The sequence below is a fragment of the Tachypleus tridentatus genome, chromosome 6 (assembly GCF_004210375.1).
Source record: "Tachypleus tridentatus isolate NWPU-2018 chromosome 6, ASM421037v1, whole genome shotgun sequence".
Taxonomy (NCBI): Eukaryota; Metazoa; Arthropoda; class Merostomata; order Xiphosura; family Limulidae; genus Tachypleus; species Tachypleus tridentatus.
In genome coordinates, this window is record NC_134830.1 from 20470451 (window position 1) to 20482621 (window position 12171).

General features: G+C 29.8%; 1 protein-coding gene across 8 annotated transcripts in view; it reads right to left on the reverse strand.

The window, feature by feature from the left end:
• The window catches only part of Pfas (phosphoribosylformylglycinamidine synthase), a 94071-nt gene that overhangs the window by 36002 nt on the left and 45898 nt on the right, over nucleotides 1-12171 (reverse strand). For all 8 annotated transcript variants that reach the window (XM_076503650.1, XM_076503651.1, XM_076503649.1 and 5 more), the window contains 3 exons: nucleotides 9333-9457; nucleotides 7751-7879; nucleotides 4873-5133 (listed from right to left, as the gene is read on the reverse strand). In XM_076503650.1, coding sequence (XP_076359765.1) covers nucleotides 4873-5133; nucleotides 7751-7879; nucleotides 9333-9457 — 515 coding nt within the window. The remainder of the gene's footprint in view (nucleotides 1-4872; nucleotides 5134-7750; nucleotides 7880-9332; nucleotides 9458-12171) is intronic.

A 12171-nucleotide genomic window follows, 5' to 3' on the forward strand; every position in this document is an offset into this window, starting at 1 on the left:
AACTAACCAGATCTAATCATTGCAGTCTATGTGGGCATATGAAAAAGTAAAGAATTTGGACAAAACATTACTTACTGTGTGATCATATTAAGAAGGGATATTACAATTTATGTGTTACGTTTCACAGATAAATGTTCAAAACCCTATTCTCTAATGCTATATGAAGAACCAAATAGTTAGATCTAATCATTATAGATTATGTGTACGTGTGAAGATGTAAAGACACAGAACTAAACATGAACATCTGAGTATGCATGTAAGAGAAGTATTAGACTGAAGTATCATCATCTAGCATGTGTACATATTAAGAAGTAATTAACTATGGCTAAGCAACACCTACTAAGTGTACATGTTAAGAAGGTAATGAAACATTACTGAACAGCATATTCTGTGTAATAAGTAATGAACTAAATAAAACTGAACATAAGACCTATGTATAAATATTAAGAATAAGTAACTATATCTAAGGATAAGACTAAGCACCATCTACCTTACACATATATATGAAGAAATAAGGGCACACATATGAAGAAGTAGAGAACTAGGTGTAAACATTACCTTCTATATGGACATGTTATGGAGTAGTAAACCAGAACAAAATATCAATGAATATATGTTACATGTAAAAGGGAAACAAACTGTAATTAAACATTAAAATCTATGTTTACATGGTAAGGAATAAATAAATATGACCAATCATCAATGTCTATTAAGGATTAAACAGCTAAAAATATAAATGTCAAAACAATATCTTGGAATAAACAAATATGACCAAGCATTAAGTCCCAATAATATAAACAACATGTGATAACATCTACATGTTATCTATATAAGGAAGGATTAAAACAGCTAAAAATAATAAATAAGTCATAAACAATATCTTGTGTGTGAACATATTAAGAAGCAATAAACAATGCCCAAGCATTAAGTCCCATGAGTTGTGTGTCATGAAAAATAAACAACACATAAATGATAACATCTACATGTTATCTATTAAGGAAGGAAGGATGAAGTTCAAAACAGCAGGAGAAAATTCATCCATTGTAGAAATGTAAGATGTGGCACAAACAGGTAAGGGAGAAGGAAGGAAACCACAGGTGTAAGGCAGGCAGGAAAACTTGAGAGATATTTAGTAGGTACAGAAGTATTGGGTAGAACTCCATTTTATTCTCAACTATCTGTGAGAGGAAATGTGTAGCAAGAATGGAAGAAAGTCCAGGCAGTAGTAAGGACACCATTGCATGTTTAACAATGTTACTTTTCTTTTCAATGTAATTGGTATTTTTCAATTTGAGCTGCACCTTTTGCAGTGCAAAATTACTGTTAAAACCTCAAGAGGCAAAGAACTTTGTAAGTTATTGATAATTAGGAGTAATATTTGAACTCACATCAAAATAACAGTAATTTTCATTAATAGGTTGAAACTACAAGGTCAAGTTTCTGAAATAAATTACCTCAAGTCTCAGGAAAACCAAAAACTTTCAGCATGACTGTGTCAAGAAAAAGAATGATGGTTTTCATGTATGAATGAAGAGTGACATTTTTGCAGAGTGGTGTGCTGCATTCCAACTGGTAAATATGATCATGCAGTAATGTAATTTCATGTTTATACATGAAATTTTGCAAAGCTGGCAGAATAGTACAATTTGAAGAGAAAAATAGGTAATTTATGCACCAAGGTGAGTCATAGTATCAAGTTTAATATTTTTTTTTCATGATAGAAAAACATCTAAAGGCCTTACAACAATATAAAGTTGAAACAAGCCAAACCTCTGAGAAGAACCTTCTAAACAAAAGTTTAACCTGACAAGTAATCTGATTTTCACTTTGAATAGTTACCCATTTAGTTATTGGTCAAGGAAACTGCACTTTCAGTTTTCATGTTGATACAACTTTATCCCTAATGATCAAAAGTTTTGCCTTTCTACAATGAAATAAGGCTGGTTTGCATGATGCCCTCTTCCTCACCACTACTTTACTCTTTATATTCTCCTTTCCACTTCTTTGTTTCTCTTATTTTTCTCAAGGTAAATTACATATTAGTAGTATGCACTTTGGGTTTTGGTTATCTCCATCTTATCTACCCTTTCGATATGTCTAGTATGTTCAATGCTGACTTTCACGGCCACCACACTTCAAATCTTGTAAATCTTCTGTTTACATCTGTTGATACACAAGCCTCTTGCTACATCAAGCTTTCCGTGAGACAGCAGTAGAATAATTTTCACTACTTTCCAGATGTGAAGAAATTTATTCTCTTCAGCCCTTCTCTCATGAAATGATGCATCTAATCTTTTATTTATTTTTTGGTCAAATATACTGAGGCTTCCATCACTGGTTGATTCAACTACAATTGCATTTAAGTTGTTAGTAACCTCACATTTAGAGGGATGAAAGCTTCACATCAATAAACATTTGAAAAACCACTGATGACAAGGAACCCACTTGAAATAAAAATGTATCTTAGAATGGCTGGCATGGGTATTAACACTTTTATTGATAAGCAAAGAACATATGTTAACCTGAAGATAACCTATGAAGTTTGAAACGTTGTTCTCTGCTTGTGTGTCTGTATATTACACATGAATAATGAAGTAGTAATTTAGGAAGCAATTTCTTAGAACATGCTACAAGAATAATTTTGCAGTAATCTCAAGAAAGACTTTTTATTAGCTTTGTCCAATTTCTGTAAGTCATCAAGAAAGCTCTTGCCAACAAAATCAATCTACATTTTGTAGCTTAAACACGTTATGATCTTCATCAGATTTAACGTTAACATATCTTTTGTTGAGTCCAATTTTCCAATCAATCTAGGATTCAGGTACAATTTTAGCACACTGCTTGTCTGATTTCATGCCATCATTTGCAAATATCAACATCAATTTGTCCTTCTGGGAATCTAAAAATAAAGGCTAGACTTGTTATTACAGTGAGAGAACAGAACTATTTTTCAAGTAAAAATGGCACCTTGAAATACTGCTTTAGTATTATTGAAAACTGTCTTTGAATGAATTATTTTTCTTCTCAAACTAAATGAATTTAGGTCTCCAAAATTTAATAAAAATCCATTTTATTATTCTGTAGAACATCATTAAGATATTCATCAAACAGAAGAGCACATTCATCTTTCATCCTGTCTGCTTACAGAGCTGATGTAAAGTGAGAGACCAAAGCATACCAAATAAGCTTATAATATGCAAAAAAAAACTCCCTGGCAATATTACTGCTTAGAAATATTCTTTGGAATAGTTCGTTGATAGCAGCATTCAATCTGTAATTATTATCTCTCTCTCTCTCTCTCTGTACTTTGCAAAGTTTCCAAAGAGTTCCTGCAGTTTAAGTGTCTTCCTTAGAATTAATATGTTAATAGCATACAGCTTGACAATTAAATGCTTCTGATGTTGAAGATTAGAATGAAATCAACTAGAATAAATGTTTCTGAACAATTTGTGAAATTTAAATTTCAAAAGTTAACTATAGGGAGAATGGAAGAAGATTTATATTTTAAAAAATAGTTCATTCATTCAGTCTGTTAAAATGTAACTTAATCATATTTAGAAAATGAAATTAAAACAAACCTGAGACTGGTTAATTGTAAAGAAATTCATAACACTAGAGATATTAATTCCTGTTGTTACAAGGTGCAATTTTCAGCTTCAATCCTGCCTCATGACTAGTGTACTACAAGCACACTTCCTCAAAGAAACTTCAAATCAAGTATTTTTGAACAAACAAGGTATCACCAAACAACAGTTTTTAGCACATGACATGACAACATGTATTTATAACACTTTATGAAGTGAGCTTTGCTGGAAATACTAAGTTACTAAGCTTAATGGATGGTGTTGTTACTCTATTAAACTTAGCACAAGACTTATATTGTTAAATCCTTCCAACACCTTCCTGCTTCATTGTCAAATCAACTAGTGCTATTTACAAGATCTGAATGATATTACATTTGTAATGTACTTTTCCTCTAAAGCTACATTTAAATTCTCTTTCCTTTTCCTTTTGAAAAATAGCTATTTTGCACAAAGTAATTATAGATAGAATTCCATATATACATATCACCAAAAGTACTGTAACAGCACATTTCTAAATAGTATTAGAGGGTAGTATTAAGGTATGAGCCTGTTTTAGCTGGTTTCATTACATGCTTAAACAAAAGTTATGAGAATGAACAAATGAACTGATCTTGTATATTTTGGAGTATTGACTGAGGGACAAAAGAGACAGAAATTCAACTCTCACTGCAATAAGGGATGTCTTGTAAGTGCAGCAACCTATTTCATCAAACATGTTTGACAACAAACATCATTATCAGAGACAAAGCCCTGTTTATTGCCAATGTTAAAATCACTCCCTACAAAACAAGGTCCCAATACCAAAATACAGTAGGGCTATTCTCAAGTTGTGCTATTTCAATAATGGTTAGTAACATATGTATATTACAACTTAGTAATAACACAATGTCACGCGTTTTCAAGTGAATTTTAGGTGGAAGCTTCACAAAGCTACTGGCATGCAAATCTCTTAGTCAAAAAAAAACTTCAACAGAAAAATAGCTAAAAATAATTTGTGTATGGAGGCAAGTGATTGAATCAGAAGAAACTATTATTGTAATAAAAACTTAAGCAGAATTTCTGGTACTAAGTATGTTTCAGAAACATAATTGATGATAAAAGTAATTCCTAAATGTTTTGAATAAACCTATGTAATCCAAACTTTGCTATTTAACAATGTTATACAAACAGTGATCTTCCATCTTGAAAATGTTATCAGCCTTATAATGTCTTAAAAAATAACCTAGGGTATCAAAACATTTAATTAAAATAACATAACTTATTAGTAAACACTAATCACTTTAAATACCTTTTTCTGCAACCAATTTTTGGACACACTTTTCATTAATACTTCCAATACCACCAGAAAACATGATAGGTTTCACCCACTCCCGTCGCTGACCATCAGGAAGTTTCATTCCAAAAGACCTTGCAAAACCCAACAAAACAGGTTCCCCAAACTTGTTACCATAATCTGATGCTCCATTACTGGCTTCAACAACTATTTCCACAGGAAGAGCAAAGTTTCTAGGATATTCAAATGTATCATCTTCCCAGGGAAGTTTGTAGCCTTTTTAACGGTAGATAAAATATGATAATGAGCAGTGGAAACAAAATTAACACTATTATCTATGGGCTTCAGAGAGAAAATAGCAATCAGTTGAATTAATAAATATATTAGCATATAGCTGTATGACAGTTCATATTCACATAGACATGATGTTTACTCACCACACCCTATTTCCATTAAGAATTTTTTTTATCAGAAAATTAATTTTTAACAAAAACAAAATATTCCACTAATACCATACTTTTCAAGCTCTTAATCAAAAATACTAAAACTTGTATTCTACCAAAAGCTTTAGATAAACCTATAGGCAAGCATATTTTTCTGATATTAATTTTCAAGATAAATATATTTTTCAGAATTTACACTACAATAATAAATGTATCTGGTATGTAGTTAATGAATGTAAATAATTAGAAATACATTCTATAAAGTTTCATCAATACATTAAATATTTTCAGTACTAATGATTTAAAAAAGCTTTTAATAAAATAATTAAAAAAGGACACTATCTTATCTCAGCCCTTTCACCACAAACGTCTTTTTCTGTGCACCTCAAGAGGTTTTAATGTTATATTGGAAATTTGATTAAACTATTTTATTTAATGATACAGCAATAAATATAGCATAAAAATGTAGCTAATAATCCATATTTTAATTGTTTATAAGTTTTAAATTCTTAAGGCAATATAAAATGAAACCTAGGATTTTCCATAGTGTGAGAATTGTAATACTTGCTCTCTAGGCATCTCCTATTCTCTAATATATTTACTGTGAAGTTTTGATAAAAGTTTCGCTCAACACTATTTATCTATTTTGTATCATGCAATGTTTTAAGAGTCTTCAGCCCAAAACGATAATTTGTATTAGTTAGAAGCAGCCTTGGCCAAATCACCTTTGTGGAATGAGAACCTTACGCATTTAAAAATAGTACCAGTTGTAACTTCAGATTTCTTTCAGATCCCATTATATGCAGTTTTATCCGAATATATAACAATGTTCTATGGCTTACTGTTTAACCAATGATATAATCTTTTGAATGTATTTTCATGTATGAGTGTTGGATCCCAATTATAAACTGATTCAAATGCTGAACATAGTAATACAGTATTGTATAAATAAGGGGTTCATACGTACGCTGGATCAGATCCACGTGACATTGAGACTGTTACAAAAAATAGTGTCATTATTAAGAAGCAGACATGAGAAACTTAAGATATGAATTGTCCCTGTTTTTTGTATTCAAACTACAACTGTATTTACCCCAAAGTGGGTGAGCAACTGTTTAAGTTTTGTTGATCATAAACAAAACTACTGATTTTTGTGGGAATTTCCCCAATTCACCGCATCCGTTTGGATATATAATAGAACTTGCAATTTTGTTCATAAACAATAGTTTAGTGTTCAGTGAATCATAATTTGAAAAGTATGTGTCGATGCTATTCTGAATTCTTCAGAGATTGACATGTTTTCAATTCAATTCTGCATTCATGTCTACTGCACTTTGATAAGTTTTATGCGGTCTTTATGTGTTTTATATATGAGCTACAGGAAGATATGTTGTTCTCACTAACCAGATCAAGTCGTGTATCATGCTACTAAAACGTTTTGTCATATTGTATACATATAATTGTTATTTTTCTTCATTATAGTTGATGGTTGCTTATTACTTAGCACTTGCTATTTAATAAAAAGATCAGTAATACAACACTTGGGTTAAGTTATTGGATCAGAATACATCACACAAGACAGTGGGCAATTACAATTACTACCCCTCCAAGAAGTATGAAAGAAGCCCATAGGTCTCTCTGGCACTCAAAACTGTATTATTTATAATCAACAGAAAGCCAAGATTTTCATCTATCTTTCTGTAAAAAGAATTGTCACTTTGCTTTCAGTTAAAACTTGATTCTCATGGGAAATGCATCAATAAGTTTAGATGAAGTTTAAACAACTCTCATTGCTTATTTAGAAAGCCAGAAAAATTGTGACAGTTATGGGAAATTGTCTGTTTTTTGCATGATTATTCTGTGCTCTTTGATGCATTATTTAATTAAATAAAAATTTTAGTGCAGTGCTGCCATTAGTATAAAAAAAAACATAATTAAAGTGTCATCAACAGTAAAGAAAAAAATGATGATATAGGTAAGTACTTTTTTCTTGATTTTGTATTAAATGTTATATTATGCAAATTATAATTAAAAGAAAATGGACCTCCTAACACACCTATCCTACAACTTCTATACATAATGGAAGGTTCATTTGTTAATAAATTCAATGCTACATAATGGAATATCCATGCTAGTTCCACCAAAAATAATAAAATCCTACTTATATTATAAATGAAAGCACAAAACTTCTATTTACTAAAGACAAAAAAATACATTAAATTATCGAGCTTTATATTAACTCTTTTTAACTAGAACCATCTACTGGAAATGCAAAACTCAAAATTGTGCTTATCTTTCTGTTTAAAGCTAAAAAAATATATCTTAAGTACATATTAAAATGAACAAAAGGTTAACATTACTAACTGATATGGTATAAAATACGGACAATATAGAGACTTTCAAAATTCCAAATGTACAGTCCAAATATGTACGTATAAAGTTGAACCTACCAGGAATATTAAGATTTCCAAAACAATATGCAGCTGTTCCAGCAATCACACGAGCACCTCTTCCTGCAGCGTGAACATCTCTTATTCTGCCACCAGTACCAGTAGCAGCTCCACTGAATGGAGCAACTCCTGCAAAAAATAAACTTATTCATATTCATTAAATGTATGTAAAAAATGTCTTCTATATCCAAATTATAGCTCCAATCACTAACTAGTTTTCATTCAATTTTACCTAACAATGGAAAACTGAAATGATACTGGAAACTACAATGAAAAGAAATTGAAATTCTAAAAAAAAAAATTTTCTATAAATGTATTGTCACAGTTGAATGTTTTACTTTCAGTGAATGAAAACAACACATTAATATTTGCAAATACAAACTTTAGAATATCATTATGATGTACCTACTTTCACTGTCAAGTGGTAGAACTGTTAGATATTTATTTTATTGCAAGCAAAATCAAAACATTCTATAACAGCTTATTAACTATCTAGTTTACCAATGGCCAAGAAAATCTTTATTAAAGATCCATAGTTCATAATGAAGATTGCAAGGAATTGCACAAAACACAAGTAGAACATTCAGGTAAAAATCACCTTAATCAATAATGATTCACTTAAAAAGAGTACTTTAAAACATATACTATTTACTGCTAAGACTGTAGGGACACAAAAAGCACGTATGATAAACTTACACAAAAAAGAAAATCCACTCAAAACTGCCCATTTATAATTTCTATTATTATTATTATTCTCTTGTCAGCCTACAACAAAACTGACTTGGTGTATTGCACCGAAACCTTGCAGAATATTAAATAAGGTACTAAAAGGATTGTAGGGGTACTGAAAAGTCAACTTATTTCTTGTATATTTTGCATAAGCTCATAAGCACCACAAGTCTAGTGTAAATAATGCTATCATTACTTCTTGAATATAGTTTGTTTGTTTGTTTTTACAAATATCTGGTTTTCCTTGAAAAAAAACTTAAGTAGAGTGTGAAACAAGAAGTACTAGTCAGTAACATGACTAACATGTACACACTCAATGCTTTGAACATTATACAGCTGGATTCTGTGGGGTGTGAACTTTTTCTATGGGTAATATTTTATATGTGAGGGTTGTGTTTTAGCCTAAGCATACATTTACACATTACAATGCATTATATATAAAAAAAAATACCTTAACATTTTATATCTTTCATCTGGGATTGTATTTGGTGGAGTTAATATAGGGATTTGTAGTTTGAGTACATTAATTCCCCAGTATCTTATGTTTCTTTTACAACTCTTATTTGCAGCTTTTCAAATTCCCAATTTTTAAAAATTATTTTGCTTAATAAAAAGCTACTATGTATTAAAACCTATTTAAAAAATGAAATTATTCTGTTTTATGGTATATATCTAAAATACAATATACAGGAAGGAGAAAAGTCAAGATTATTACATATATGACCCATAAAATAAATATATAACCTTTTTTTTTTGGTAATTTCATGGGCGATCTTTAAGTTTCACTTTTTCCTTCCTATAAACAATATTTCGAACAAATACAAAAATCAAACAACAAAAATAAAAATTTCACCTGTTGGAAAGTTATGAGTTTCTGCTGTAAAAATGATATGATGTTTTTCAGATCTGGTTTGAAAGACACTGGATTCAGTAGAATCAGAAGGAAATAATTCTGTGACTTTGTAACCCAAAATGGCACTACATAGAAAAACAACAACAATGATTTAGTTTATCCATCTATCCTAAAATGAACAAACCAATACCTTGACATTAAATTAAAAACTGAAAAACAAAATTAATTTATAAATTAATAAAATTAACAAAATGAATACTTCTGCCTGCTGTATATCCATCTAACTACTTTGCAGGGTGTGGATGGATCTTCACTAAAGTTGGTAAGGAAGTTCACTAGATCCATGCAGGGTATGTACAAATTTTCAGAATTACATTGCCCATGTGCTTGCATTGTGAAACATTATATTATTTATTTCACCTAATCTAATCTAACCTAACTTAAAAGGATCCCTATTTATATATTTTAGTTATTTTTATAATAATAACTAATAAATAAACATGAAAAATAAAGTGTTTATTCAACATTTTTTCTTGCCTTTGATTGTCAAGGACATTTAAGCCTACTTTTTATACTAACGATAGTAATATACTAAATAATTTTTATTTAATTAAATAATGCACCAAAGAAAAGACTAATACCATGCAAGATACAGACAATTTCTCTGACCTCTCACAATTTTTTTGGCTTTCTGGCTATGCAACAAGAGCCATTATAAATTCATCCAAGCTAGTTATTAAGTTTCTCATGGAAATGTTGTTTGTACTCTGAGTGAGACAGACTATTACCTGTTCAGAATACAGTATTATGCAATATTTCATTTGACAAATGAAACCTTAGATTTCTATCAATTAAATGTAATAAATAACTAAAAGTAAGAAAGAACTATGAACATATCCTAAAAGAAAAAATCTGAAAGGTAGGTGTGAAAGTACGGGTCTACTTTCTAACTGATAGCTCTATAATCAAACAAAAGTGAAGGCTACAAAAATTATGGTTTATCTGAGCATTGACAATTTTATAGTTAGTGATATACACCTGATCTCATACCTTTGGAAAGAATAGAGGATAAAAAATAGAAGGTACATAAAGAAAATATTTATCATGTCCCAGTGGGGAAACTTCAGGATTTTTAAAAATATTTACTTACACAATCAGAAACTGATTACTTGTATACTACTGAAATATGGAATATTAGCCAAAATGTTATACTATATTAATTTGATGTAACATAAACAAAAAATAGTTTAATAATTGTTTAAATGTAAAACGTTAAACCTTTGTGTCATACATAGTAAATGAAACCTAGGATGAGAGGGTGAAGTCCTGCATGTGTAAAGAGTGTGAGTATCCAATTACTTATTCCTTCCTCACCATTCTTATAATATTGGATCCCAATAAGTGGCCACAGTTGCCTTACAGAGAAAACCCAAAAGTCTGTATCAGACCAGGATAATTTAAAGTGCTTAGGTCATCTACTCTGACACAGTAAGTGCCCACTGTGTCATGTATAGTAAAGGACACTCAGGTTGAAAGAGTTAATACATTATATAATGTGCAATATAAATGCAAAACAAATTCTATAGTGTGACTATTTGTAGTGATTTTTGCTCAAAAAATATTTTAACATATTTTTTTATATACAAGCCTCTAAGTCACAACCTTTCATAATGAGATAATAACAACAATCATAATAAAAAGGAACTAATACATGTTTTTAAAAAGGAAATTCAGGACTGTTAGAAGTTATATTTTTAATTAAACATTCCTGTTTTTGAACTATCACAAAATAACAAAGAAATATATATATACATATATACACACACACACATGTATGTATAAATTTCAGCTAGCAGCAACAACCTTAGACTGAAAGTAGTACTTAAAAAGAAATAACATTCTTACCACTTAGTGGCATCTTCACTGAGAAAATTCCTCACAAGGAATGTTCACCTTTTGAAAGTAAAATCATTTCCTTTCATTGAATTTGTATACATTCCTTTCACTGAAATTTCTCCCAAGTAAAGTTTGAAAAGACAATTTTTTTATTCATTCCTACACTTGTAAAAGAAACTGAGACAGGATAGACTTAACCTGGTAAATATGAATTCTTAGTTATATTATATATTAATAAATTTATAATTATGAAGAAACAGTATGTACATGAACAATGTACAAACGAGTTTACATACAATCAGGAAACAAGAATTGAGATAAGAAAAATTATACAATACAATATGAAAAGGAACTGAAGAGTATAGACAAAAAACTTAAAGAAATATAGAAAAATATATAATAGTGTAAACAAAAACGTTAGAGTACAAAAACCAAAAAACAATACACAAAAATAACTGGAAAAGCTTCATATTTTATTTCATATTGTTTCTACCACAATATTGATTGTTACTAAATCACAGTTTAAGTGAAACAACAGGAAATATGATGAATCGTGTCAATTTCTTCTTCCTCTGCACTGATTTCAAATGAGAGCTCCAAGTTACAGTTAGTTTCAACTGCTATCATTTGCACTTTTGATTTTATTTTTTATATTGCTCTCTTTTGTAGTTGTACCCCTTCAAGTAGTTACTGACAATTGAAAAGCCAAAAAAACAAAATGAAGGTCCATTAGCTGTTTCTTATAGAGCTAAAATAAACATCATATGATTGTGAGGTTGACTTTAAAGTGTCCTGTTACATAAAATCAAAGTAAGTGATCTTAGACATTTTACTTTTCTGAAGTTTTATTATGCTAATCTGAAAAGTTTAAATTTCTTACCTTTAAATTACTTTTGTCAAAAAATATATAACAATAATAAATATACATAGACACATTGAAAAA